This window comes from Vanellus vanellus (genome assembly GCF_965231255.1).
Source record: "Vanellus vanellus genome assembly, chromosome: 3".
Classification (NCBI taxonomy): domain Eukaryota; kingdom Metazoa; phylum Chordata; class Aves; order Charadriiformes; family Charadriidae; genus Vanellus; species Vanellus vanellus.
The window spans coordinates 93,814,337-93,839,356 of record NC_138907.1 but is presented as its reverse complement, the minus strand read 5'-3'; the positions used below and the strand labels follow the sequence as shown (position 1 = coordinate 93,839,356).

At 40.8% G+C, this 25,020-nt stretch overlaps 1 protein-coding gene across 4 annotated transcripts in view; it reads right to left on the bottom strand.

Annotated features, from left to right (window-relative positions):
* Window positions 1-2,594: 2,594 nt before the first annotated feature.
* FILIP1 (filamin A interacting protein 1) overlaps window positions 2,595-25,020 on the bottom strand; it is a 120,706-nt gene continuing 98,280 nt past the window's right edge. For 2 of the 4 annotated variants that reach the window (XM_082481503.1, XM_082481506.1), the window contains 3 exons: window positions 19,789-22,594; window positions 12,579-12,802; window positions 2,595-4,919 (listed from right to left, as the gene is read on the bottom strand). In XM_082481503.1, the coding sequence (XP_082337629.1) occupies window positions 12,596-12,802; window positions 19,789-22,594 (3,013 nt within the window). In that variant the 3' untranslated portion in view covers window positions 2,595-4,919; window positions 12,579-12,595. Of the gene's footprint in view, window positions 4,920-6,874; window positions 6,900-12,578; window positions 12,803-19,788; window positions 22,595-25,020 lie in introns of those variants that run through there. The other 2 variants (XM_082481505.1, XM_082481504.1) reach the window with 2 other exon arrangements.

The following is a 25,020-nucleotide window of genomic DNA, read 5'->3' as shown; positions in this document are numbered from 1 at the left end:
GCCAGCAGGATAAGAGACGGGCAGTATCGGGAAGTTGTGAACCTGATGCTGCCAGGTATGAGAGGACTGGTAAGAAAGGGCACGTTTCTTAGGGGCATGTAAGAAAGGGCAGTATCCCACACGTGTGGGAATCTGTTCTGCAATGGAACTGGGCACGGACTCTGTCAGCTGTTGGGGATGCTGTGGGCCGGGGTAATGGATTGCTGATGTAGTACTCTCATTTGTGTGAAATGGGCAGAAGTGGAGCGCTTCCTAGAGGGTCTTGCAGAGATGCCCTGAGTCAAGCAAACAGGTCGATATGAAAATTTTCCTTCAGAAAGTTTCAAACCAACCTGCAAGGGAGATGTTTTGCATGGGGGACGGGCTAAACCCAGCCCAGGAAAACCTCAAATTATGTCCCACGGAGGTGTGAAGAGCCCCAGCACTTTTATTTGCTTATCTGCTCCATTTGTATTAAATGCCATGCTAATATAGCCATAGTCACAAAAGCCCAGGATAAAAAGGAGAGAACAGGAGAACTTCCTCCTTTCCACCCAGTGGAATCAGCTGCTGTCCAATTTTGAACTGGACAAATTTAACGAGGTGTGGTCTGGTACACATCCTCATGGCCAAGTCCTGATGTGAGGTAAGTACTGCCGTATTGACAAAGCAACAACTGAAGTGAGGTGTCCGAACTAATTTCTGCTGACCATTCTGCATGATGTGAAACAGAAAAAACATTTAACCTACCATACACATCAGGTCCACTATTATTAGCCAGTTATAGCTCTCTCTTTTCAACTAGTTGTAACTAAGGCCATATGATCGTCTATAAGCTTGGTATACACGTACACTTTGCACTGTAACAACTGGGTTATTAATGAGAAGTGTGATTTTTCTTCCAGAAGAATGATATCCTCAGTAACATAACTGGATGCAATCACAGGGTATATCTTACTTCCATTCTTTGAGAAATAAAGAATATCAGCATTAATACTTCAATATATTGGTTTTACTTTTTCACTGGTAAGCTAAGGTCTTGGCTGGATATTATTTCACAGTTTTACACTAAGGCAAACTCATTTATATCCAGGCAAGTGCAACCAACCAATTTTACGTTCGTGGAATTTTACAATGAAGTGCTGTGCGACGTGGTGCACTTCACATTGGTTTGCATGCAGTTATAAGACAAATAGGTACAGGAAAAAAAAAAGCACTTATTGAAACATACATTTATAGTGTTCCTTTTTTAATATGTGAAATGGCAAACTGATTTATTAGGCATTCACCTAGCAATGAGTGCTACACAGACATATTGCATAGCCAAGGCCTCAGTGTATTACATTTTTAAGGCAAGGAAGAAGGAAATGTGTATCAGACTACCTAAGAATAAATGCTAAAATTACAAAATTTTAATTTGAAAACTGAAGTCTGATTTCAGGGGTGTAAAAAGAGCCTTAAAATTGTACAAAAATGAATGTATTGTAGTTATTCTAAAAGACCAGTAATTGGCATCTACTTTTAATTGTATTCCATTAAGCCCCCCAAATTATCTTCTTCTGGCACTTACCCTATCACGTTGTCCACTTATTTCTAGGAAAGATGTAAATAATGAATACTTTTTAAAATAAAATCTAAATGAATAAAACCTTATGCAGTTAACCCCCCTAATATTTAGAATAGGCAAGGCAAATAAAATGCATTAACTGCCAAATAGGTTATTTCAGGGGGCAAATCTGCATAACTTAAAGCATTAAATAGGAAGTTTTCAACCTAAATGTTACTGTTCAGAAGACGAGATAAACCCCAGTGATTCACAGTCGGAGGTAGAACAGTCAGGGCAGTGACCTCCATTTTATATCTTGTTTTCTACACTAGAGATGGTTCTACAAAACAGGCAGTTTTGTCTCCTCTTTGGTCCAATTATGTTTCACAATGAGGCAAAAGGAAAACTCACTGGCTGTAGAGTTTTTTCTCCAGAAATCAAAGTATTTGAGGTTTTTTTAATCGATTGAAACATCATATGTTACCACCTATAATTATACTGACACAGGTCTTTCAATCCTCTTTAGACACTAAGAGATCTTTAAGAGAAAAGTAAATCTTTCACTGGTTTTCAATTGCTTAAAAGCTACTGCTCCCTATAGCCCAATGTAGCCTCTACGTTGTCTTAGTCTGAAAGCACTTCCTGATTGCTTCCTTTAAAATGACAATACTTGCAGAAATTAATCACATCTTTATTCTATATTAATAGTGTCCCCAAAATAGAGGCTCATTATGTGGCTAATGCACTTTCTTTACTTATTTGTTTTAGATTCATATCCAAATTAGGTAATGTGAAAAATTGACCAGGAACATAAAGATGAAATACACTGGTCAAAGAACCTTTGCACACGTTTTACCCTTCAGGCATTTCTATGAAATACTTTAGCTGCTTGCCAGGTATCAGATCAGAATTTATTATTCTACCTGCATAAAGCATTATCAGCCAGTGATGAAATAGTGTGTAACACCACAGATCTTTTATGACCAGTGTTACCAGTCTCCGACTCCAAAGTGCAGCAGTTCATTGAAAATATTTTAAAATCTAAATGATTTCAAATACACCACAACTGTTGTTATGCTTTAAACAAACCTTTATTTTGTAAAGCTTATAAACTTAATGTATTTGCGAAACCGTAAATATTGATATATTTGTTTAGGAACCATAAACCAAAAGGGGACAACTTGCACATACACTCATGCTGAATTGGCTTTATATTAAAATCTGGAGAAGGAAGAATATTTTCTACTTTGATTGGAACCTTTTAAATCTAGACTCAATTTTGGAGTAAGATTTTGCTTATATCTTACTCAAATTTAAAAGCTGAAGTTTATTTCAGGCATGTCACTGTCACTTTCAAATAGCCCGCAATTTCAGTCCAGATGAGCTCAGTGTAGTTCTTAACATGGATAGGTTTTGATTCCCAGGTAATGCTTTGAAAATAGATCTGGGTCATTACAATGTTCATTCTACCGTGCAGTAAAGTGAAATGTGGCACGTACTAAACTTTATTCACCTCAGCTGTGTTACTCTCTGAAAGCTGGAATTCTTCTCAACTCACTCTAAAATACGGTCTGCAGACACGGCTATGTTATTGGCATACATTGTCTGCTGTAAGAAAAAAAACCCAAAACACTCCTTAAAAAACTTGGTGTACCAGCTGAAGTATAAGCTATACCAACCAAATGGCTCTTTTGCAACGATAAGCAGCATTTATTTTGATTACTCAGTATAGCTGTATTAGCAAACTCATTACAATGCAGATCAACTCCCAAGAAAGTTTATACAGGTCCCAGAATATCCTGCTTCTCTACAGTGTCAGCATTTGCTGCAGAACTCCTGTCTAGAAGGAGAAGCAGCTCCCACGGCTCCCATGAAGATCAAACTGACTACACAGCAGTGCGATATTACAGCTTCAAAGATGAACTGACCGAGTCACCTCAGTGGGACGCTGAGTTAATGCACTCTTTCTGGCGTCTCACAGCATATCTCCTGCAAGCAACGCCATTTCCCCTTCCAAAAAGTAGCTTCTTCCAGTAGCTTCTGCAATTAAAAAACCTGCAGCATTTTAAATATGTGCTAATGACTTCGATTAAAAATAATTAGTTATGAAAAGTATAGGAACAAAAGGCCCTGCCTGGGTTGTATCCAGCTTTATATATACATTCATTCAAAAATCACTTTTAAGTGTAGCTGCCACAGAACTCTCTGGATGCTATTTGAAAAGTTACAGCCGCCAGTGTAAAACGCACCCTTCACCGCGGGGCAGAGGGCATGGCATCTCATTTATACAGTCCTGCTAGTCCAGGACTAAATATTCCGATAGCACCAGTCAAACATCTCTGCCAATGCAGTGAAAGCGCAAGGTCAGAAACCATTAAGTCATTAGGGGATGGTGATAGATCCCTCTCCATATCTTAACATCTGAATCAGTTTTACTGTGCGATACCACAGTGAGATACCAGTCAGAAAAAGGAACTTCCAAAGCCTTACGTTCTGTCCCTATAAACAAATATATATGAGTACTCTCAACCCTAAGAAATTAGAGTTAAAATTCAAACGCTTGATTACATTTGCATAGTTGTGAAAATTTATTAGTTACAGTGTAATGGAAAATCAGCTTTTTTGGTACAGGCAGAAGTAAAAACATACATTATATAGAAAAAAAATCACAGCTTTAAAAACTGGCTTACATTGTTTAAAATGAGTAAATCTGGTTGTATTTCAAGGCATTGGACTTTAATACGTAATTTTATGCCAAACCATCACACAGTGCAAGAAATATTCTGCAATAGTACAAATTCCATACAGCAGTCTTCAGAGTATTTAGTCTCACAGAATCTCACGGTGGCAGAAAAATGTGCTGAATATTTTTCCATTTAAACACAAAACATTGCCGAAGTTAAATTTTTCTTTCTTTACATACTCTCTATTACAAAAATATCAAATTGCAAATTTGACAGTGTATTCTACAAATAAATGCGCCATGGACAACAGGAATTGCAACTTTGGGACAGTAACTTTACAAAGTGTATTATAAAAATAAATTATATGGCAAACATCAAACAAAATCAAGCACGTGCCTTAGGCTTTGCAAATAAAAGTGAAAGTCGGCTGGCAGAAAGACGGCTTCTCTGTCTCTCTGGCTATGTACTTTAAAAATATCAGCAAGGCCCTTCATTCTTAAAGTTCTACCAAGAAAAAAATATATAAAATCTAATGGAAGCAATAAATACTTCCACGAATAATCAGTAGCACAAGTGACCCTGGTGTTGATGGCAGAGAGCTTCTGCAGTGATCCATCCAACTGGCACGGAGGGTAGTGCACACAGAGAGCACATAGTGGGGGCAGTAACTCATCTAGAGTTCATGCGTAACTGGTGAATGATGACACTCTCTAAAAGAAAAGAGAGCAAAACATATGGGTTTATGAGACTGCAAATCCATTACAAGTTTCTTTAAAGAAGAACAATGACAATGGCAGTGCAAAGCGTTTTTCCTCTAGAAACCTCTCGCGGACTTACTCTCTTATCGCTAGTTGATAAAAACCGTCCAGGCTAATGCTACAAAGGGAAACTAAATTTATACCAGGCTATGACTCAGGAGCCCTTGGCTTCCACTGCAATGTCAAGACCATCACTCGGTTGTCCACAGGGAAAAAGAATAATATAGTAGAATGGATGAAACCACAGGAACACCAAGGTTCCAGTCCCACACGCGAATCAGGGAGAGGAAGGCTTGGAGTTGGGTCTCTTGTTATCTTGTCTGAGCAAATCCATCATAAACCCGCTGGCAATTCTGAAATGGGGATGAGGAAGAGGTATGAGGTCAATTCTCATTTTTAGTTGAAATTTGGCTTAGAAACCTGTGCTGGTTTTATTCAGAAAGTCTGCTTGAATTTTGCTACTGACTTCAATGGAGACAAACTTCAGCCACAGCATGCAAAATTAAGTGTCGGCGTTGTCTTCAAAAGGCTGGACTTAACTTTGCCCTTTGTGTAATGTAGGAGATCCCTGATCCTGATTAATCTCTGGGCTCTGCTGAAATACTAATGACGTGGTCTTCTGTTCTTCTGTCTATATACCCTGGTCCTACAGGCAACTTTTTAAATAGAACAATTTAGCTATCAGTGATGGTTTTCTCTGAAAAGGTGTGTTTTATGCATTTTAAATAATACCAAATTTCTATCTGTACCAATGCTCACTAGAAACACACAAAAGATTTTCAGAAAGACTTGTTTGCTTAATTGAAATTATATGGGCTTCTTTTTTTTAAAGATTCCTTCCTCTCTTAATAATCTGAAGATTTTTCAAAATTGACACGAGCCAAGAAATGACACTAATCATGTATTTATTCCCTTTTATGTTTTTATTGACTTATGCCTTTTTCTGCTTCCTAACTAATATTTGCAAGATGCTTAAGTTACATTATAAGAGGAAAGCAAAACGTTTTCTATGTAGTCTTAATGCCAGAACTTTGCCACTAGATGGCAGATTCCAGTTGTTGAGCAACGAATGTGAAAGGCCCACAGGCTACAATTTACCTTACAATTTAAAAATTTACCTTACAGCCAGTGCTGTTCTCTAACTTCAAGCTTTTGAGGAGTAGGATGTAAAAAACTGCATTTATTTAATGTCATGTTGTATCCTCAGGTGGAATCTCTCATTAAGTTCAATGGGAGTCACACGAACTCTAAATACAACATTTTTTTCTTAATATTCACTATGCACATTATATATTAATATGGAGTTACAAAACTCTGAAATAGAAATAGATACAAAACTCTGAAAACTAAATGGGCAGCAGAAAAATATTATGCTCCTTGTAAAGGCCCAATTAATGAATAAACAGCAAAACTACAGTAGGTTTCTGTATCAGTCTTCCTCCTATGGACCCAATATAGCAATTATGCAGAAAAGAGTGGGAGAAATAGTAAAATAATCAAATAATTTCCCCTTCTAGTATTCATTCATTTCTCACACACATATATGTTTGCTCTTAGTTTTTCTAACATTTTATTTTAAATGTGTGTATATATATAAATAAATACATATATTTATGCACACACACACTCTGTAGTTACTAAAAGAGGTGTCCGAACAGTAATTAAACTAAAATTATAGTAGGGCAGATTTTGTCAGAGTTCTGTAGGAACACGGTCTGTAGGAATATGATTATATCTGTAGGATATGATTACATAAATTTTTCTAGGGTTATAGATGTGAACACTTTGAGGAGCTATGAATTCACTTAAACAAAACAATTTATTTTAATGACAGGAAAACAAAATGCAGTTAATGTAAAACTTCTAATTCTGCATTCAGTCCCAGTGACGTAAATCAGAACTTCTCCGGGAAACACAACATTAACAGCTGGCCTACAAAAAATACCAATTCATATAATGAAGCACATCAACTGACATTTTAACGTATGAAGTTTAATTTCTTCTTACAATATATACAAACAAATAACACCAGATAATACAAAAATGTATGTACCACAGACAACGCACACCCAAGCAACAGAAGAGAATCATACATCAGTAATTCTATTTTTAATATCCTGGTGAAGAACCTGAGTGATTCATACCTGACTCCCGGACCTGATAGCTCTGCATCTGAGAGTAGTTAACCCTGATTGCATCTCCCAAAAAGCCAACTAAGAGCAGTAAGATTCAAAGGGAAGTTAACATCTATAATGAGAAACGTTGCATACAGTTTTGCCTGAGAGAGCTCAGGCAAAATTAAGGGGAAGAGGGTAACTCATACTGACATAGGGGAGAAAAACATTCCCCTAAACGAAAACAAGTTGGAAAGATGAGCTCACAGAAACTCCTGCCAGTGAACTACCGGTTTCAAACCGACTCAGTGAAATCGGCCACTGATGTGTGATGGGAACATATAATTGGTCTGAAAATTGTCCTGACTGTTGCAGCTGATGCCTGAAACCCAGCAGGACAGTAGCTTACTCTCTTTAAAGAGATGCTCTTCCACTTCTGGTCAGAATCACTGAAAATTCATGTAAATATTGGGCATGTTTTAGAACCTGTGTAGCATATTTCAGGCAGTAACATGTGACTTGGCATCCAATTGGCATGAATCAACATATTAACCTGACTTTAGAGATTACTCACATGATGCTAATTACTATGTGTTGTAAGTGGTTTGAGGTTTAAGTATGGTAAGATGCACACTCTGTGGGCATATTCAGAAGCGTCACAAAGTGTTATTTGATTTTTGAAAAATCACACTAATGGGTGTCATGAAAGAAAAAAAGGGTGGGCAAAATAAATGAAAATCTCTGTTTTTCTTCTATTATTTACTTAGCATTTTTACCGATCTGAGAGAAATCCCCCAGGCATTAGAGTTGCAGTTCTGTGCTCCCTCATTTTCAGTCACGCTTACTGAAATGTATTGCTCTGCCAGTGACTACATTAGCAGTACTCATCTATAACAGTAATTCAGGTGCCGTGATATAATGTAGAGAACACAGTGGAAAACTTATTAGGAACGAGATTTAAAATCACAGAGATTATCTGGAGAACTGAGTGTTCGCCTTCTCAGTCCATATGTGCTGCTCATGAATGGGCTGGCCCTTTCCCTGCTCATCCACCTCTCCACCTTACTGCTGTCCCAAGCCATGTGTTCCCACTGCTGGGCTGGAGTTATCATGACTGCCTATACGGCCACGCAGTCAGCCAGAACAGGGCATCGCTCCAGCTGACATTGACTCCTACCAAAAATACAAAGATGCTTCTCAGCCAGCTGAGTTCCTGATGAAACACTATAGCTATCATTATTACTCTGAGCAGAGTGTATTTTGCTACGGAAACTGTTCCACTTCATAAAAAGAAAAAAAATCAATATAGAGGAAAAGGTAAGAGAGAGAAAGCATGAGGATGACCCATTCTAGATGATCACCTGGGCAGAGGAAAACTTGGTTTCTGCACTGTAATGCAGTAACGTAGAATACCCGAGAAGGCCTGTAAATAAAGGCCCTGATATTTTCCTTCCTATGGATTGGTGTCTCAAAGGTTGCTTCTTTGGTGCCTAGTAAAATCTGAGGTCTGAACAAAGCTCATCCTCGCAGTATTTCTGACATCACTCTCTTGTGTTCATTCTTTGATGTTGTAGGAAGGTGAGCTCATGCTACATCCTTCTGCGCAGTGGGGCACTGCTAAGGTCTTGCTCTTCTTCTCTGTTGCCCTTTTTATTAAACTGGAAGAACTTCTTATGCTGGAGACCCGTATTGCTTTGTCAGATTTGGTTGAAACTGGCTGATGTGTTCAATGTTATTCATCAATGAAGGACAGAAGGAGGGATGGATGAACACAGACACTTCATCTCATAAGCCTGCTTTTCACAAAAGCCCAGGTTCAAAGGCAGCCTTTGGAACAGGGACCAGAATCCAGGGGGGGCTCCCTCCTCCTAGTTCAATATCCTGACCACTCAACCACTCTCTTGTTTCTGCTCAGTGAATACTGAAGCCCTCCAAGCAGAACAGCACAGCCTTTACAGGAGGGAAAGAGAATACCACCTTCTTCCTCCTCAACTCTCTGTCAGTGCCGCTGGTGAACCTGGCTAGAACTGATGTGACTTTGAGTCTCCTCAACTAGTGAGAATGAGGGACCTGTCTCCTACTTTTGAAGAAAGGTTTCAATCTAAAGTTTTTGAAAATAAGCAGCACTACCCCTATATTTGTGTGGTATTTGACCTACTCGGAGGCATTAATGATTCCACAGACACTTTAAAACAGCCACTGGTTTCCTACACTTGCCTGCTTTCTTTTTCTGGCCCAAGGGCCTGGAACTAAGCTATGTTAAAGCTTTTTGCTTTTTGCCAGATTCCTTTTAGTTCAGATCAGTTCCCCAGTTGAGTTCAAACACTTGTGCCAGCTCAAGGGAAAACCACATGGAAGTGAGTACTTTCCTAGCTGGAGGTGACAAAGAGAGGACTACAGCTCTTCACTCCAGTGTGGGATTACATCCTGACTTTAAGCGACCATGAAATTGTTGCTTGACTTAAAGCCCTTAGAGGAAATACAAGAATACCTAGATTATGGATCTCGATTAGGTTCAGAGGCTGCAGTGCTAGTTAAGTCACAACTGAAATGCTGACTAGACAAGTGCAGAGGAAGAACTTCAGGAAGATCTTCAATATGCCTCTGGGGCTTAAGCACTGTCTTTAGACTTGGTTGTCTAAATTCCCTTTTGGAGCTGACTTACTGAATGGAGAATCTTACTGTAGTCACTAAACATAACTGTCTTTAGTTTCAGAGGAAATTCCTATATAATAAAGACAGAACAATAAAGTTATGCTTCAACTTTTAAGACTTCTGAACTGTAGGCTTTCTTTTCTCATCTTACCCTTCTTCTACCTTTAAGAAACAAGAATCTCAGGTCAATTAAAACATGTTAAAAATGATGAGTACAGCTAAATACCTATTTTTAGCTAGCAGTTAAACCAGTTGCCCGATTCCAACTCTTTGGGCTTCTGCTACGGAGCAAAAGTTCCTTTCTGTTGTGCTGCCCCTGGGGAAAATAACAGGAACCTTGGTTTGACCTGTCTGGAATTTCTTGAGTCCGTCTCATGAAATCCTACTGACTCTACAAGAGTGATCCTCAGCTTGCGCCTGCAGTTCTGGTTCAGTTGTGCTAATTTGCGTGTCCTGGATTTCAGGTACTGTAAGGCTGGCTTGTTTCTTCAGGTGAATTAGTTTCTTAGATCTCAAGCAAAACAAACACATTTTTCAACCACAGGCACACACAGAATATTGCTTTGGGTATAGCAACAGTTAACTAAGGAACTAAGTTTCTTTGAAACAAGGATCTGAAAAGGAAGGCTTAAGGCAGCTGTAGTTCATCACTGTATCAAGCCACATTAGCTCGGGGCTCATGCTTGCAATATTATTTAAATGACTGTTTTGACCCAAAGACTTGCTTCAGTGCCAGTATTTAGAGTGACTATCCAGCAAAAAGCCTTAATAATGTGTTTTCTTCGAACATCTGCTAAAAAGCCTATGTTACAATAAGAACAGTAAGATCTCAGCAACAATTTATTGACAAATGGAGGCTGTTAAGTGATAACAATTAGCTGAGAGGATCTGATATATTTCTGGCATAGCAACTCACATTGCTTGCTAATTCCAGTTTCCAAGTTTTATCCAAAATAATGAGAAATGAGTGCTGTGAAAAATGTTACTAATCTGAATCTGATTTTCAGATGTCATAGGAACAAGAACCTTAAAATTAACAGGTATTGCAGGTGCTACACGTGTAAAAATTGGAACCTACTTTTCTGATACGGCAGCAGCTTTTACACCACAGACAAAACGCCCTTCGTGTGAATAATAAAATGCCGGCTTTACGCTGGGATAATGGCCATATCTGGATCTTAAATTGGAGAGCAATGCAAAGTGCAGACTGAAGACTAAACATTGCTTGGACTGAATATAATTTTGCTGACCTCCTGTGGCAGATTCTTCCATCAAATCTCTTCTTCCAGACAGAAAGCCATTTAATATTTCACCCACTGGTGCATTTTCTTTTCTGTGAATTGTATTTATTATTTATTGGTGGTCTTCCTGCCTTGCCTTCTGAAAGCTATTTCTAACCACTGGGTCCTTTACAGCTCGCTGTGGTGGTTGAGTTATACGAGCTTTAAAACCATCATTTATCAGTCTGCTTGGCCGCATTTCTTTGGGTTGTGACTTTCTTCTGTGGCAATTGATCAATTAATGGAAATGCCCTTTAATAACTTTCCTGTTATTACATAAACAATCGTAACAATCATCGGCATCCACACCATTTCCATGCTGGAACAATACCTTAAAACATGCTTAAAAATGCAAACATAAATGAGGAAATCACAAAGAGGGAAGGAAAAACAATGAACTGCCATGGTATTGTGAGGCAGTTTGTATTTTAAGACAAAATATTTCAAACTGAGAATTGAGAGTAACTTCCATACCAAACCCTAACTCCTTCGTTGTCTGTACCTCAACTGTGCCTTCAGATAGCAACTTCTGCCACCAGTAGCCTGTGCTGACTTCCCCTCTAAGCCATAAGGATGCTTGGGAATTGAAGTTTAAACATAGCCTAAGTACATCCAACCAGGAAAACTGAAAACCTAAGTGAAGTCAATGGAGTGACTTGCTTCATAGCCTTTAGTAGCCTTTGGAGCAGGCACAAATGGGCCATATTGATTTCAGCCAGATCAATGTTTCTCAAGCTTTTTTTTAAGGGCTAAACACCTTTTGGCTCCCTTGCCTTCATCTGACCCCTGAACTGGCAGTAGTAACGCGGTGTGTGTAAGTCAGGGACCCGGCTGCAACTGTCTACAAGCTTTAACCCCCTTTGTAAGAAATAAGCTGCTGCTTACTATTGCTGCAGCCAAACACTGTGCAACCTCCCTACCCCCCTGAATTTTGGAACCACCTTGAGAAAGCAGCTCACCACTGAGAAACGCAAATTGGGATGGGAGACCCCTAGAGAAAAAGCTGATCACGCAGCACCCATCCTTTCTCTCTTTCCCTCCCTCCCACACCCGTGGTACTAGTTTTCATTAAAATAGGACCTCAAGTGTGCTGTCTCCTGGTGGTGTTTCCCCAGGCAACGTGGAGTCTCAAAACACATGATCACAGGCAGGAAGGAAAGTGCCCATGCAGTAGCAAAGGTGGAAAGCGACCCATTAAGGTGGAAGACAATGTAGCAGAAGTGACCAAACATCCTTTGATCTACTCAAAAGTGACCCTGTCTATCGTTAAGAAATCCCGGGCTAGACTAATAACCTGATGCGGTTGCCCCATTCTCACTTCCTAGGCCGAAAATCTTCCTGGCGTACAACTGCCTTTTGATGGCTTTTTTATTATTATTATTATTATTATTTTAACTTCAGTAAGAAAACAAAAGGTTGTTGTTACTTAAGTAGTCAGTGCACACACGTATTAGTTTGTTGTAAGTGACAGCTGCAGGACTCCATTAGTACAGGCAAACGTGAGCAACTACACAGACAGGGGGGCTGACTTCCATGGTAGCAGCCAAACCTGCAGAACATACCCCCTGAGCCACCGCCATCAGCCCTGACCCCCGCCCAGGGAGGCAGAGCTGCTGGCTGAAGATTTCTTCAGTTCTATTTTCATAGACTGAGTCTCGGCACGAGGCTCGAATTTTGTCACATTTCCTGCTCCTGGGGCTGCCACTACTGGCTTTCCTGCTTTCATACCTTTTGACACAGGAATGCGGGTGGGTGCAGGTCTCGGGGATGACCCATCCTGTCCTGTCTGCAAAAGAGAGAGACGGAGAGAAATGACATGAACGGAGGATGTTTTCTTCTCGTATACGCTCATCTCATACTTTTCCTTGACTCTTCTTTTACCTCTCAAGCAACCATGTCCCAAATGACACCTATTAGCAAATAAAGTTCATATTTGGAACCTGGCCGGTAGCGCATACTGCTAGAGTAGGGCCAAAGGTACAGTCGGGATCAAAAGAGTTTCCCAGAGCTGAGGTCCAGTGCTTCGGATCAAGATGTCACAGGGATGGGAATCCCTGCAAAACTCCGAGTCCACGGCACGACAGAATGCAGGACGGCCTTAGAGGCTACTGAAACGCCGGCTTCGCTGTCAGACCAGTTAAATATTAGCATCTTGCACAGACACAAGCAGAGGCCCTCAGAACAACATAGCCCTGCGAGGCTAATGCTGAACCCAGAGTAATTGCCGTATTTTCAGAGCTGGGGCAAGATTTCTCAGCATTTTAGATAAAATTGAACTTTGCTTCCCAAAGTATGCTGGGGCTATGGCTGGGGCCACTTATTTCTGCACTGGGAAGTGCAGGGAGGGGGCTGGGAGAGGGAGACAGAGCAAAGAGTGGCATTTCCTTTTCCTGTGGCTGTGGGAGGAGGGATGTAGGAGAAGGCTCTCCCCCTCTCAGCCCTAGCCACAACTTGATGTATTCTGGTGAGGGTTTCTTCACCAGGGATACCTCAAGGCAGTGTGGACATGGTCATTTTACTGTCTCTGCCAGTCTGCTGCCCTGGACAACAGACAACCAAGCACACTTATCCTCAAGTTAGAGGACTTAAGAATAAAAAAAAAATAAAAAAGGGCCTTGAGAAATTTTTTATGTTTTTTTTTTTCTTCTGGATGGAATCCGGTTGAGGACACAAGCACAGGGCTGGCAGACCCAACACAGCTCCTACAATGGATCTGTGCCCTTCTGGAACGCCAGCTGGAGGCCAGGCTGGCTATCCTATAGCTTTGAAAATGGCAATCAGTACATACGTTTAGGCAACTGAATTGCAGTGTGTAAATGCACAAGGAGCACTTGGATAGGACAAAAAGATTATTTTCTATCTCCATTGGCCAGATAATGTTGCACATACTCTGCAAGGCCAAAACTGGAAGCTACCCCTTATGACCTAAAGAAAATACTTATAACCATGTCAATTCTGAAAGGAAAGAATGTTTTATCTTCTGCAGCGTGCAATACAGACACAAATGTTAACGGTGACAACTTCAGTGTCTCAGCTGAATTTCAGATGTGACTTTTTTTCTGTTCAGAAAATGGATGAAGACTTTGACCTCACAAAAGAGAACACTTCTCATAAGATCCTGGAATCCTAGCTAGACCCATCTGTAAAATGACCAAATTTTGCAACTTATGACATGTAAGCAAAATAAAACTAAACTGCTGAAATAGATTGGATCAGGGGATCATGTCGACTGCAACACATATTTGCACATTTACTTAAAATGCTCTTAAAAAATGCTCCACGAAGGAGGATTTTTCCCCTCTCGGAGGATTTTTCCCCTCTCAGAGGATTTCCAGCCAGTAGCATCAGAGCCTTCTGTCTGCATCCTGAGTATTCAAAGGAAAACCATTCCTTAATCTTCTAAGATCAGTTCAAAACCCCATGTGTACACAAAAAAAAAATCACAATTGGAAAACTTGAATGCTGTCTGCCTGGCAGGAAGGAAGCCATTTTCAATAACCAAAAGCAACATTTACAATAGCAGTCTAAAGGCTAATATGGAACTCACATGTAGATGTCAAAACAAGTTAGGCCCATACAATTCTGTAGGGCAAAACATGCAAATGCATTCCATCAGCCTTGGAAAATATGTCAACATCCCAGGGAACCCAAATGACAAACATCTTGTACTCCCTGAAAGAGCTCCACAGTGTGTAAACATGAGGCAATCAAATGAAGTAGCTGGAATCTCAGGCATTTCTTCAGCTTTATTCACATGTAAATTATTAACTAAGGATTTGGGCGCTTTCAAGTTACTCATTTCAAGCCTAAATCACTCAAAAGCACTTTGAAAGGAACTCTAACTTGCTTTAAATTTCTTAGTTGCCTTCCTTAGGGCATACTAACATGTTGATCATATGGAAGCTAGTGCCTGCTTCACAGGCAGCTGCAAACCCATTTTGTGTTTGCCAAGTGAAATGGCACAAAGGTGGCTCTTCAGCAAGCAGGCCCCTTTGGCGAGAAGGACGGGGTGAGCTGGCAGAGGACACCCTCCGGTACATGTCCGCAGTGTCTGTGGCAGAAAACCCACACGACTGTCTGTCTCTTGGTCATTTCTCCCAAGAACCAAGCTCTAAGCAATTATTTCCAGCCCAGTTTGTCTGTAAGCTGCTGTCTTCTGGTTGATACAGGAATGCGTCTCCAACCAGAAACCAACCCTTCCACAGCCGCAGCCGGCACGGAATGCCCGAGCCGCGGCCCCGTGGGACGCAGAGTGACGCTGACTGGCTCTGAGCTGGCAGTACGTGGTGCTGGAGCGGCACCGGGGGCCGGGGCGAGGTTAGTAAATGCATTACTGAGAGGGAGATAAATACATGCAGCGGCTAAGCCGGTTAGGTCGATAATCCGGCCTCACTGCGGACACTGGCAGGTATGTTAAGCTGTGAGGTTTGCAGCAAGGTTGGCCAGTGCCATTAAAAGGAGAAAAGCAAGTTGAATGTACAGAACATTTAGTATATTTTAGTGGTTTATAACAGATCCCCGCTTAGTGCATTTTACTGGCACCCAAAAGAGCGCTTTCACGCACACATTTACTTTTGGAATATTTTCCTAACAAAGGTGCTTTTTCAGCACTTGTTCTTGATCACATCAGGGACCAGCTTGCCCTGGACAGAAATGATTCCGTTCAGTGGCTGACGCAGGTCTCCAGTGCCATTTGAGATGCCCTGGGCTACTCAAGCTATCTGCACAGGGCTGGTAGATAAGACAGAGGACCCACGGAGACCTGCAGATGGAAGTTAGGTAGGCTGCTTGACATCACTTAAAATGACACTAAAGAGGTATGTTTAGGCAAATTGCAAAAACATTCACTTGTAGGCTGTGTTAAGTTAAAGCTCATAAAATGGAAAGGGAATAGTAAATATTCTAGTAACAGTCAAAGCCGTATAGCCAAGGCCAGAATTCACACTGGAGCGAGGATGAGTTGTTTGATTTGCTGTTGAGGGACGTGGTTTAGTAGTAAATTGGCAGGGCTAGGTTAACGGTTGGACTTGATGATGTTAAAGGTCTCTTCTAACCATAATGATTCTATGATTCTATGAATTGAATCCTGAAAGGGTGGGATTTGAGACCTAGTCAATACAGTCACTGGAGACCAGAGGGCAATTCAGCTCACACTCAAGCTAGCAGCATCTCAGCTGCATCACCCTCCAGTCTCCACCAAGCCAGCTTACAGGGCTCAGTGCTGGCAAGGGGACTGATGACGAGGGACTGACTCAGTTGCCCACACTGAGGCATCTTGTGCCATCTGAGGTAACCCGTCAGCTTCCACTGCAGAAAGTTACAGGTCCGTGTTATACCTACCAGCCTCGTGCATGTGTCTCCACTGCCACAGGGCATGCAGACAGCACCATGCACCTCTAGACTGGAAAGTGAGCTGACCCCTGATCTCCAGTAATTAACAGAAGCTTAGAGCATATATGGGACACCTACAAAGAGCTAAATTTAGATGCCGATCTCAAACTAAATGCTGCCCAAATGAAAGTAGCCTTATAGCTGCTTTAACATTTTTTACTGTAAACTATATGAACTGTCCTGGGAACAGGGACTTGTGATAATGTGCTAAGGCAAGACTAACAACCAGGCTAGTTTCAGGCTCATTTTGGTCTGCATACCCTCTGGTCTCATAGTTTTGGACTTTTGATTGTGCTGTGGTCCATCTGTAATAAAAAAAAATTATCTGCTAGGTCTGCTAGGGTAGTCCAAGTATTTTGTGGGGAGTGGGTTTCATTCTAATCAAGGTAAGGAGGACCAAACCCCATTTTTTCCACTTCTATGGTAATTACCCGAATCCATAGGCTATGATATAAAAGGCAGTTACCAGCTTAGGGTTTGGTTCTTTTTGGTTCTTTTTTTTTTTTTATTTAATCAAAGTGGCAATGGTTCTGCATTAAATGCAGAATTCCATCCAACTGGTCAAACAGTCTCTGTCACATCAGCTCCTGCCGTGGAGACCCCTGTGGGACTGGACTACGCTGGGTGGCAGCGCCGGTGTGACGAGGCCAGCTGCTCAGCTGGCCAGCCCTGGGCTTGTGCAGCAGGCAGAACATGAAGTGCCTCCAAAACACTTGGATCCCAAGAGTTCAGTGGAGATACAGTCAGTGACTGGTGCCTTTTTTTGTTCATCTTTTTGGTTAAGTGGTCAAAAATTTCCCAAGTTGTCCTTCGGGTGCCTGTGTCTTTCTTTGGATCAGGGTCTCATTTTATCTAAACTGTTGCAGAACTCAGAAGAGGACTCGGATGAGGGGAATATAAATCTCTAGCTACTCTTCAGTGTATGTCAGTGTAAATCAACACAACCATAACACCCCTTAATCCATGGGATTCATGGGATTCAAAAATCATGATGGTCCATCATGAAACCACAGCCTCTGGTTTTGGACTCACATATGAAGGGAGACACCAGAGCTCAGGCTGAACCTTTAAAAGTACTGTGTGTGCACCTTAAAATTAACTTCACCTGCAGTACTGAGGATAACTCTATAAATTCAAATCTGAAGAAGAGTTAAATGCTTTCAAATATGAAAACAGTAACTGAAAATTTGTTATAGCAACAGATGAGAGCTGGGAATTTCAGAATTATTTTCTCCTTTGTAGCTTGGCACTGCATTAGTACATTGTACAAAGCATCTTGTATGAGGACAGTTAAGAAAAAAATGAAAACCAGTGAGTTAAGAAAGCAGCTGTGTATCAGTTTGTCTTCTTTGATTTTACGAACTTAAACCCTCAAAATTATATCAATGTTGGTTTCTTCTAGGGTTACTGAGTAAATGATTACAACTTGATTTTTCTGACTAGGAGTATTGAAATGTGTTTGTAAAGTAGTCATTTGCAAAACAGATGGTAAATATACAACTTTTTTTTTTTTTTTTTTTTCAGGGGGCTGGGAGGAAAAGGCACATTTGGGCTTGTTCAAAGTTCCCTGCTCATCTGACTGGGGACCTTAAAAAACAAAGGGAAGCAGAAGATATCTTATGGTTGAGCTATTTTCCTTACATTCCAAATCGGGGAGGAAGAAGTGAAGAAAGAAGGCACTTTTTAGCCAGATGAAAACAAAACAAAAAAGTTTTGTCTGTCATGGTTCAGTGCATCATCACAGTGGAGACAGACATCTAGTAAAAAAGAATGAGGAACTCTTAGGAAAAAAAAGTTTTCCAAGCTTCTGAGAGACAAAGGAGTTTGTAAATTAATTAATTCAAGACTTTATAAAATGAACAGTTGCCTCTAAGTATACAAAAACACTGTACAGTAAAGTATCTACAATACATTATATTTGTGGGGGGAGAGAGAGAGCACCGCGTGTGCAGCCCCAAATAGATGCGTGTACCGAATGGAAGTTTTCTTAAGTCAGAGGGCTTAAATGGGAATGGCAGCTTCTCTCCAAAAGTGTGGAAGTGTATCTTAAATACACTTTGACATTTCAGCTTGGAAAGAGATGGCTGAAGAGGCATGTTGTAGGGGTCTGCAGACTCCTGAGCAGCACAGACAAACGAACAGGGGATGACTATTCAGTATTTGTCAAGATACAAGAAAGAGGCTGTAACCAATGAAGGTATTGCATAAAAGGTATCAAAACAAAAGAGCATTTTTCCCAGAGCCCACAGCCGAATTCACTGCCCCCTGATGTTGTGGAAACAACAGTATAAATGAGTTCAAAAAGCAATTAGAAGAATAAATAGAAGAAAACTCTGCCACGGTCTATTAAACACAAAGATGTGGCTACGGGCCCTGGTTCAGAAAGAAATACCCACCTATTGCCAAAAACTGGGAACAGACGCTGAGGGAAACATTACTGTGTGTTTACCCACTTAAAATAATCTTTCCCTAAGCATCTGCTGCAGGCTCTGTCTAGCTAAATAAGCTTTTGGGCTAATACAGTGCTGCTGGTTTTCTGTTGTGGTTACATTCTTCTTTCCCAGGGTATTTCCAACTAAAGAAATGCAAAACGAAGTCCAATAATAAACCTGGGGGGAGGACTATCAATAAATATTGTCCAATACGCTTAAAGACGGAGGTGAGAGACGGATTCAAGTATGAAAAAGATGCCGGGGTACCACCACGGAGGCACAGAGAGAAAGCAAAAATATGTTAGAGGAAGCACTATTGTAATACAGCGCTGATAGAAGCTGAGAATTTCAGAGGAACAGAAAGAGTTTTACTATTCACTGGCTGAAAGAAGTTTGGAGCTGTAAGCGATGATACCATGTCTGCCTATTTACTCCTTTGGAGTTCAGTATTATAGCAGATATTAATTGAATTATAACTATAATGGGATTATACAAAGAAATACCAGCCCGCATGATCAGACTCTAGAGACCTGCCAGCTGGGCCAAAAAACATTGTAAGTACTTTCAGAATTCAGAAATTGCACTCACCAAAAATAAAAATACAGTTTCCTGCTCTGTCATCTCCATCATTCTTTGTCCCTCTCTGTCTCTCACTTGCAATTTTAGAGGATTGCCATTATGAAAATAACTTTAAGGAACTTTGAAGGGACTTACTTTGAAAGTTAATCCTTTGGGAACTAATGCCTAAAGTATACCAGCATCCAACACTGGTACAAAAATATATTAATCAGGCAAATTCTGATTTTATAGTTAAGCTCGTATCTGAAACAAATGTAGGCAAGTCAAGAGTTTCTCCTCACCCCTCCCATTTTCCCTGCCGGTGTCTCAAACCCAGGCTATGGTTGCCCTTTTTACCATGAAGACTACATCATGAGACTACGCTGCTTACCACTGATTGTGTTCCTCGGGTGGATGACGTTGTAACAGGAGTTATAGTGATAGTACTTGTCACCTTGCTTGCTGCAGGTCGCGAGGACAGGTTGTTCCGGGGTGATCGAAGGACGGTACCCGTCACAACTTCTTTCTCTGCTGCTATGTTCACCGGTCTGACTGTTATCACAGGACTCGCACCATCAGCTGCAGCAGTGGGAGAGCGTTTAAATTGGGAGCCTAAGTGGATGTGGATTTTGTTGTCTTCTGTCGTAATAATGTTGGCGTTGGCATTGTACTTGCGGATTGGAGTCGGGACGGTTTGTTTTTCCGGTGTTACTTTGAAGACAGCCCTTCCCATGGTCATGTCTTGTGATTGTGGAGAGACAGAGATTTCTGCCGGTGCTGCAGATGTTGATACTGTCATAATCTGAATTGGCGACGCAGGTCTGTCAGCGAAGGGTGCTCTCCCTCCCTCTGGAGACTTTTCCCTGGAGAATGTTGTTATAGTGACTGGAGACATAGAACGATCTGGGCCCATAGGACTTTCACTGCCTTTTCCTTTCTGTGGCATAACGTTTGGAGAGGGAATGATGGTTATTCGTGGCTTCTGATTTCCCAAAGTAGGAATGACAGTGGTACTTGAAAAAAATTCCTCTGAGGTTGGACTGGTTATCTCCAAAGTAGCTGTGCTGTTCTCGTGGTCTGGTGTCACCCGAATATGAAGAGGCTGACCCTGCTTTGGTGAAAGAACGACCTCCCCGGGATGTCCTGGACTACCATGGGTTCGGGCTCCTTTATCAGGAGTTGCCTGAGCCCCAGTTTCCCTCTTTCTCATCCATGGTATCCAAGATTTCCTCATTGCAAGTTCATTCGCTGCTGGAGGATATCTCTCGAGCACTGAAGAACGCTCCATGGGTTTTTTCAGACCTACCTGTCGCAGATTGCTCATGATATGATTCTCCTCCTGGAAGGATTTCCTTATAAACACTGCTGGGGTTTCTTCTTCGGCTGCTTCACTGCTTACAGCATCTGTTTGCACGCCGGTGGATGTCACGGGAACATCGACCATTCTTCGTCCATTTATGCTGGGCCTCAAAGCACGACTGTAACGCTTAGAAAGCTCCAGCTCTCTTGTTAGGTTCAGAACTTCCTGCCCCATGCTCTTGTTTTTATTTTCTTCTTCCATGAACCTTTGCTGCAGAACCGAGTAATCAACTTGGAGTTGAGAAAGCTGGTCTTCTTTGTTCATCAGCTCATGGATTTTTTCCTTGAGAGCTTGAACTTCTGCTTTCAAATCTCTGCTTTTGGCCTCTTCCAGACGAAACCTGTGCCTCAGCTCTGCCTCCTGGCTCACTGCTTCACCTTTTTCTATTGCTTTGGTTTTGGCAATCTGGAGTTTCATCTCCTCCAGCTGTTGAGACAGAAAGTTAGCTTTATCCTGCTCAGTCCTAAATTTCTGCTCTAGCTGATCATATTCATCTTCTGTCTTCATCAAATCTCCTTCAACCACTTCCAATTGTTTGAGACGTTTTTTCAGTCTTTCAATTTCAACGGTAAGTTCTTTAATCTTGTTGTCCTCGTGACAACCATGCTCTGGTCCTTTCCTGCTTCGACCTCTTGTAATTTCTCTTTCTACTTCCTCCATACCATCAATTCTTTTCTTTAACAGGTCAACTCTACAGCTTAGTTCAGAGGATTTTTCTTCTTCACTTCTCAGTTGGCCAATCAACTCATCCCTTTCCTTTGTCAAACTAGATACTTTTTCCTCCATTTCGGATTTCAGCTTCAAAAATTTCTTACTTTCTTCTATCAGTTTCTCTGTTACATCCATAACTTTCCCTTGTTCAACTTTAAAATTCTTGTTTAGACCCTCAACCTTTTTTTCCTCCTGTTTTATTTTTTCCATCATATTTTTTCGTTCATCAACCAACATTACAGTAAATGACTTCAGCTTTGTAAGGTCATCTTTTAAACTTATTTCAGTCTTTTCCAACTTGCTTTCTGATGCCTCAAGGTCTTTCACGCGAGTCTTCACCACTTCCAACTCATTTATTAAATCCTTAGTCAAATTCTTTTCTTTCTCCAAGTTTAAGTGTAGCTGGGTGCATTCAGACTTACTTTTACTGAAAGACTCTTCCAGCTTCTCTAGTTCTGACATTCTTTTCTGCAATTTTTCCACTTCAAGTTTCAACTCTTTGCTATGATGCTCTTCCTCTTGCAGTTTATTTTTCAGCTCTTTACACTGGGATTCGGTTTTTGTAATCTCTTCATCTTTCCCCTCCATTTCAAGCACACGCTTGCGGAGGTTTTCCACTTCTGCCATTAAGCTAGAGTTCCCACATTCCCCTTTTGCTATTTTATCTCTTAGTTCTTGAAGCTCCTCCTCAGCTTTTTGAAGATTTTTGTTAGTTTCTTCTAGCTCCTCTATTCTGCGAGTCAACCCCACTAGCTTAAGCCTTAGCTGTCTATTATGTGACTCTTGATTAGCCAGTTTAGTAGTCATCTCCTCATGTTCTTGAGAAAATGATGATGTTTTGTGTTCAAGTTCTGCCTCTAACTTCATCAGTTTTTGCCCATCTTCTTTTGTTTTTGCACTAATAATTTTAAGCTTTTCTTCTTCTTCCTTTAGTTTTTGGTTTAAGTCCTGTATTTTCTGGCTTTGTTGACCAAGTTGTTCAATATGCATTTGTCTTTCATCCACCAGCATGAGTGCAAATGATTTGAGCTTGACTAGTTCTTCTCTTAGTTTATTGAGTCTCTTTGTATGTTCCTTCTCCTTCCGAGCTTGATAGATTTTCTCCTGCTCAAGAAGTTTCTTCAACCTGAAACAAGGTAGAAGAGATGCATTAAACTAAAATATATATATAGGCGTACTTCTCCATTTTTTAAACCACCTTCATTTTATCATATTTTATTTCATTAATAAACTAGGTAGTCTTTCAAGAAATAACTACCTACTACAGTTCCCAAACCAAATATTTTAACTTACAAAAGTTAACTGAAAACTATATAATATCATCTAGAAATCTGAAAAGCAGTGGATTTCTATACATTTATTGATAACAAATACATCAGGTTTTAATTTCTTTACATTTATTTCTCTGTTAAGATGATGTTGGTAAAAGTATATAATATGCCAACAGGATAGGTATATCTACTCACTAATCCATTTATATCAAACTTGTTTTACAAGGTGGATTCCTCCTGATGTCTTGCATGCACAAAAATGTGTAAAATAAGATAAAAAATTAAAACTAATTGCTATATGCAGCCATACATAAATGGATCAATCCCGGTTATAAATAAACCAGCAGCACAGAAGATTACATTAGCACACAACGGATACCCGTCTGGGAATCACAGACATAAGAAATTAGCAGGAATATAAATTTGCCAGCATAGTGACCATTATGTTAAAAAGTTTCTTCTTCCAGGCACATTTCCATTTAGAGTAGTAGATTTTGTGGACTGCAAGGGTCAGACTAATCAAACCTTTGGCTACAGCTAACCTCAGCTGGAAAATCCTCTTCTTTATATAGTCTGTCAAGCTGCATTTGCAGACAATATAAAAGCTCACGATACACAAATTAAGTGTACCCTCAGAAAGATAATAAAGACCTGCATTTTCCAGCAACATTTCAATGGAGAAAGTATTAGTAATGTAAGTATTTTAGATATGTGATTTATAATCAGGACACATTGACATCAGCACCGGAAGTTCCTGCACATATTGTAAGCACAGATTTATGAGGATGGTGATCCTCAACTGACAAAGAGGTACAGATAACACAGGGATATATCCCCTGCTAATGCAAGAGCTTTATTGTAAAAGCAGCAGTATGACTTAGAAAAGACACAGGTATGCGCTCTCAATTTACCATGAAATTACATGTTTTGCAAACCACTGTCAAAGTACCTGCAACTCCCATATCCCCTTAGTTAGGGCAACAAAGATGATTAAGGGATTGGAGCATCTGCCTTATGAGGAAAGGCTGAGAGAGCTGGGACTCTTTAGCCTGGAGAAGAGAAGGCTGAGGGGAGACCTTATTCATGCTTACAAGTATCTAAAGGGTGGGTTGAAGGAGGATGGAGCCAGGCTCTTTTCATTGGTTCCCAGTGACAGGACGAGGGGCAATGGGCACAAGTTAGAACACAGGAAGTTCTGTTCAAATACACGGAAAAACTTCTTTACAGTGAGGGTGACAGAGCACTGGCACAGGCTGCCCAGGGAGGTTGTGGAGTCCCCTTCTCTGGAGATTTTCAAGACCCGCCTGGATGCAGTCCTGAGTAATGTGCTCTGGCAATCCTGCTTTAGCAGGGGAGTTGGACTAGATGATCTCTAGAGGTCCCTTCCAACTCCGAAAACTCCATGATTCCCTCTCAAGACATGTGTGATGATTCAAATCCACTTGCTTTGCTTATCCTACCTTTGAAGCTTTTCAACTTCTTTGTAACTGAGATCCCCAGTGAAGTGATAATAGCAGAGCAATTTACCACCTGTAAACTAACTTGCAATAACAAGAACATCCATATCTTAGCAAAGATCGACTTTTATCAGTATTTTTATCTTAAATGCTGGACTGTAGATGGTAGTGGGTGAAGCACAGATATACATTCCTCTCTGTTGCCCCAGCAAAGAAGTGGTGCAAAGAGCTCCGGGGCGCAATGTCGCACACAAAAGATGTCTCCCGGAGCCCTCACCTGAACTCTAAACTCATAACCACAGCCATATTAACTTGGTTCTCCAGCAACTGTTAATGTTTCACTCCTTGCTCCTCAGGGGACCAGAAAGAACAGGAACTGGAAAGAAAAGCTATAAGAAAAGAGAAGGAAGTCAGAAAGCGAACACAGGATGCAGTAGGTAGGAAAGGAGAAGGCTAAAGAATGCGTTTGAAAACAAGAGTCGGATAGGATGTGGGAGTAAGAGAATACTAGGAACCAGCGGGAGAGAGAAAAACAAACAAACCTTACAGCCAACCTTGCTGGGTCACAGATTATTCTTAAAAAAAAAATCTCTTCAGTTTTGGCAGCTCTTTGGAAAGGACTGAAAAGGGCTACTGGTGGATGCCTCATTATGGGTCAAGTTAGAATGTCAAAAGGTAAAAAAAAGACCCGCTGCCACTCACAAAGCATGCACTTTTCACACTGAAGAAGGAACTTTATTAGCATGCAATATATTCCCTGGCTGCTCTATCACACTGCTTCATGCAAAAGTTTCTGCCAAGAACTCTCCCTTGTCTCCCCCAGG